The 2613-nt window shown below is 44.6% G+C and overlaps 1 protein-coding gene across 3 annotated transcripts; it reads left to right on the top strand.

Annotated features, from left to right (window-relative positions):
- The first annotated feature begins 323 nt into the window (after window positions 1-323).
- On the top strand, window positions 324-2381 carry LOC130921785 (uncharacterized). Of its 3 annotated transcripts, XM_057846064.1 has the most exons (5): window positions 324-341; window positions 985-1059; window positions 1183-1318; window positions 1423-1797; window positions 1892-2377. In XM_057846064.1, the coding sequence occupies exons 2-4, from the start codon at window positions 1047-1049 to the stop codon at window positions 1739-1741; spliced, it is 468 nt and encodes a 155-aa protein (XP_057702047.1). In that variant the 5' UTR covers window positions 324-341; window positions 985-1046; the 3' UTR covers window positions 1742-1797; window positions 1892-2377. The 3 variants fall into 3 exon arrangements, with proteins under 3 accessions (XP_057702047.1, XP_057702045.1, XP_057702046.1); XM_057846062.1 differs by lacking the exon at window positions 324-341 and having other exon boundaries at window positions 395-1042; window positions 1892-2381; XM_057846063.1 differs by lacking the exon at window positions 324-341 and having other exon boundaries at window positions 395-1059.
- Window positions 2382-2613: the final 232 nt, after the last annotated feature.

Genomic DNA, 2613 nt, shown 5'->3' with positions numbered 1-2613 from the left:
CTGTTCGCATGGAGTCGGAGCTCGGAGCGTCAGCGTGCAACTGTAGACCGTGGACGAGCGTAGACGGCGCGCGGCCGTTGGCCGAAACGTAGACCGCGGTCCGCCTCCTCCTTTTGCTGTAGATAATCCCGCGTCGCCGTTGGCCGAAACGTGGACCGCGGCCCGCCTCCTTTTTTCGGCCGCGGCCAATCGGCTCTCCTCGCCTACGACCGCGGACGCCCGTGATTGGCTCCGCGAACGCAGACCGCGGCGGCCCGCCTCCTCCTTACGACGCGCTTGCGGTTGGCCCAAAAGACGCAATCGGCGAAAAGACACACGCGCTCAATCGACAAGCCGAAAAGGTAAATATTGTGTATGAAATTCGCCAAAAACGATGCAAACCGAGTGTTGTTTTTCAATTACCGATTCGAGCTAACGCTAGCTAGGCTAGCTGGTGTGTGGATAAGCCGTGTTGTGCGCGTTGCGCCGCGCTAATAATAATTAGCCATGTGCAGGCACGCACGTAACGTTAACATTCAATGACTCCGTGTGCTATACGTCTTGTATTACTTGTAACTAGTCACAAATTTAACCGATAACTCATTCATTTCACTTGTGTTCAATGCATTTTTTGTTGTGACGTGATCCTCCCTAGTATGATGCCCACACTGTAAATGCTCCCTATTTGGATTACAAAAAAACTAAACAAAACAGAAATACTGTACTACATAGACGTCATCATTTTGTAAGTGGGCCAATTTTGCATTTTCCCCAATAACTTCGGTTTTATTTGGAATTTGGGAATTAGATGAACTCAAGACACCCCTCTCAACATTTTAGCATCTCTGAACATCAAGTCATTTTTCTTTTTCTAATTGCCAGCTAGGAATGGAGGCATCCTCTTCAAAACCAACAAAAACGCAATTTTATTATTACCATCATCTAGAATTTTTCCTCCGTGTCATGTCCTGCTTTTGTGTTGACACTTGCCTTTGTGTTTCTCAGTGTACATCAGAAGCGATGACCGGCCACCACGCTTTGCTGCCTAAACTGCGCTTGAGAGGTACATGTACAAACAAGGTATTGTTCTGGATGCCTTTAAAAAAAAAAAAAAACATCTCCTTCATTTATAAAATGAATTGAACTATATTATTACTTCTTGTCTGATGTGTTTTTTTTTATTTTTTTTTTTACACCTAACAGGTAGGAAAAACTGCCTTGCCGTCACCGCAGCTCCAACAGGCCAGCAGATCCCCGGCCAGCTCACGGTGACCTTTGGGAAATACAAAGGCAAGACCTTCATGTGGCTTACGGAGGAAGATGTCGGCTATGTCAAGTAGTGAGTATATATAAGAAATTGATAATAGGCAGTGGATTGTGTGTCTTTGTTACCCAAAATAAAAAAATCGGTTTAAAACAACTACTGCATGCTCTCTTAAAAAGTCTCCTCGATGGCCACGTGAAGGAGAGGCGACGACAGAAGGGAAGGTGCGACACCAAAACTGGGGAGTGGAGGCTGAAGGAGCAGCTTCTACGCTACGTGGATATGTTCCCTCCGGTGTCATGCCACTTGGAGCAGAACATCGACCGGGCCATCTGCGGGCATGGCCGCTTCCGGTCCTTCACATTCGAGGATATGTGGCAGTTTTATGACTTCTCCAAGCTCATCCGTAACGATCTCCAGGCCGAAAGCGCAGAAGAATGGAAGATGGCCCAGGAAGCCTTCTGCTTTGTGCGTCAGTGGCTACTGATGACGGAGTAGGACATCAATGTCACGTTAAGAGATTTCGATTGTACATCCTCACAAAGGAGGAGGAGGTTAGTAGGTCGATTAAAAAATAACATAATTCCCTTTGCCAGTGTTTTAATGCATTTCAGGGCTTACCCGTGATATTTATTTTTTGTTCTGTAGCGAGCTAAAGGCAAAGTTGCACCAGCTACGCCCCTCACGTCAGCTTGTGCATCAGCATTAGCAGCATTATCAACATGACCTGCTGTAGCAAATACACCATCATCAGCAGCGGCAGTAGCAGCAGCACAACAACAAGCACCACCACCACAAGGTGATGATGAAGACTGGCAATGTAAAATACTACGCGCCTGGGCGCTTTGTGGCCAATCCGCACAGGGTCAAAAAAAATATTCCAAAAAAAAACAAACAAACAAAAACTACACGGTCAAGGCGTCCACGTCCAAAGGACTTTCTGGCAGGTCTTTTGAAAACTTTGTAAATTTTAAGGAGGCGGTCAATGACCTTGTAAAATAAAACACATTGATATGTACTTCATGTCTCAGCTACTTTTTACACACACAAATATGCAGTATGTTCGGCATAGCATATAGTCCTGTATATTGGGCACTTTCCCAATGAGTGCAGACAGAAAATTAAAAACCTAGTCCTTATTTCTCAACACTTCAATATCTGCAAAACACTTGCTTATCATTAAACTTATTTAAGACTCAATACAGGCTGCTTAACTTTTACTGTGTACTATAGCTCCTTTATTGAAATACAAGAAAAATACTGGAATTTGAGTGTTATAACAAATACATTTAAAGCATAGAGATTGGGAAAAGTCCTAATGCCCTTGACTGAAAGTGGAGAAAAAATAGGCCAAGACAACACAACAGCTA

Source organism: Corythoichthys intestinalis, chromosome 9, assembly GCF_030265065.1.
Source record: "Corythoichthys intestinalis isolate RoL2023-P3 chromosome 9, ASM3026506v1, whole genome shotgun sequence".
Taxonomy (NCBI): domain Eukaryota; kingdom Metazoa; phylum Chordata; class Actinopteri; order Syngnathiformes; family Syngnathidae; genus Corythoichthys; species Corythoichthys intestinalis.
The sequence above is the reverse complement of the archived record's forward strand: the minus strand, read 5'-3'. Positions and strand labels throughout refer to the sequence as shown.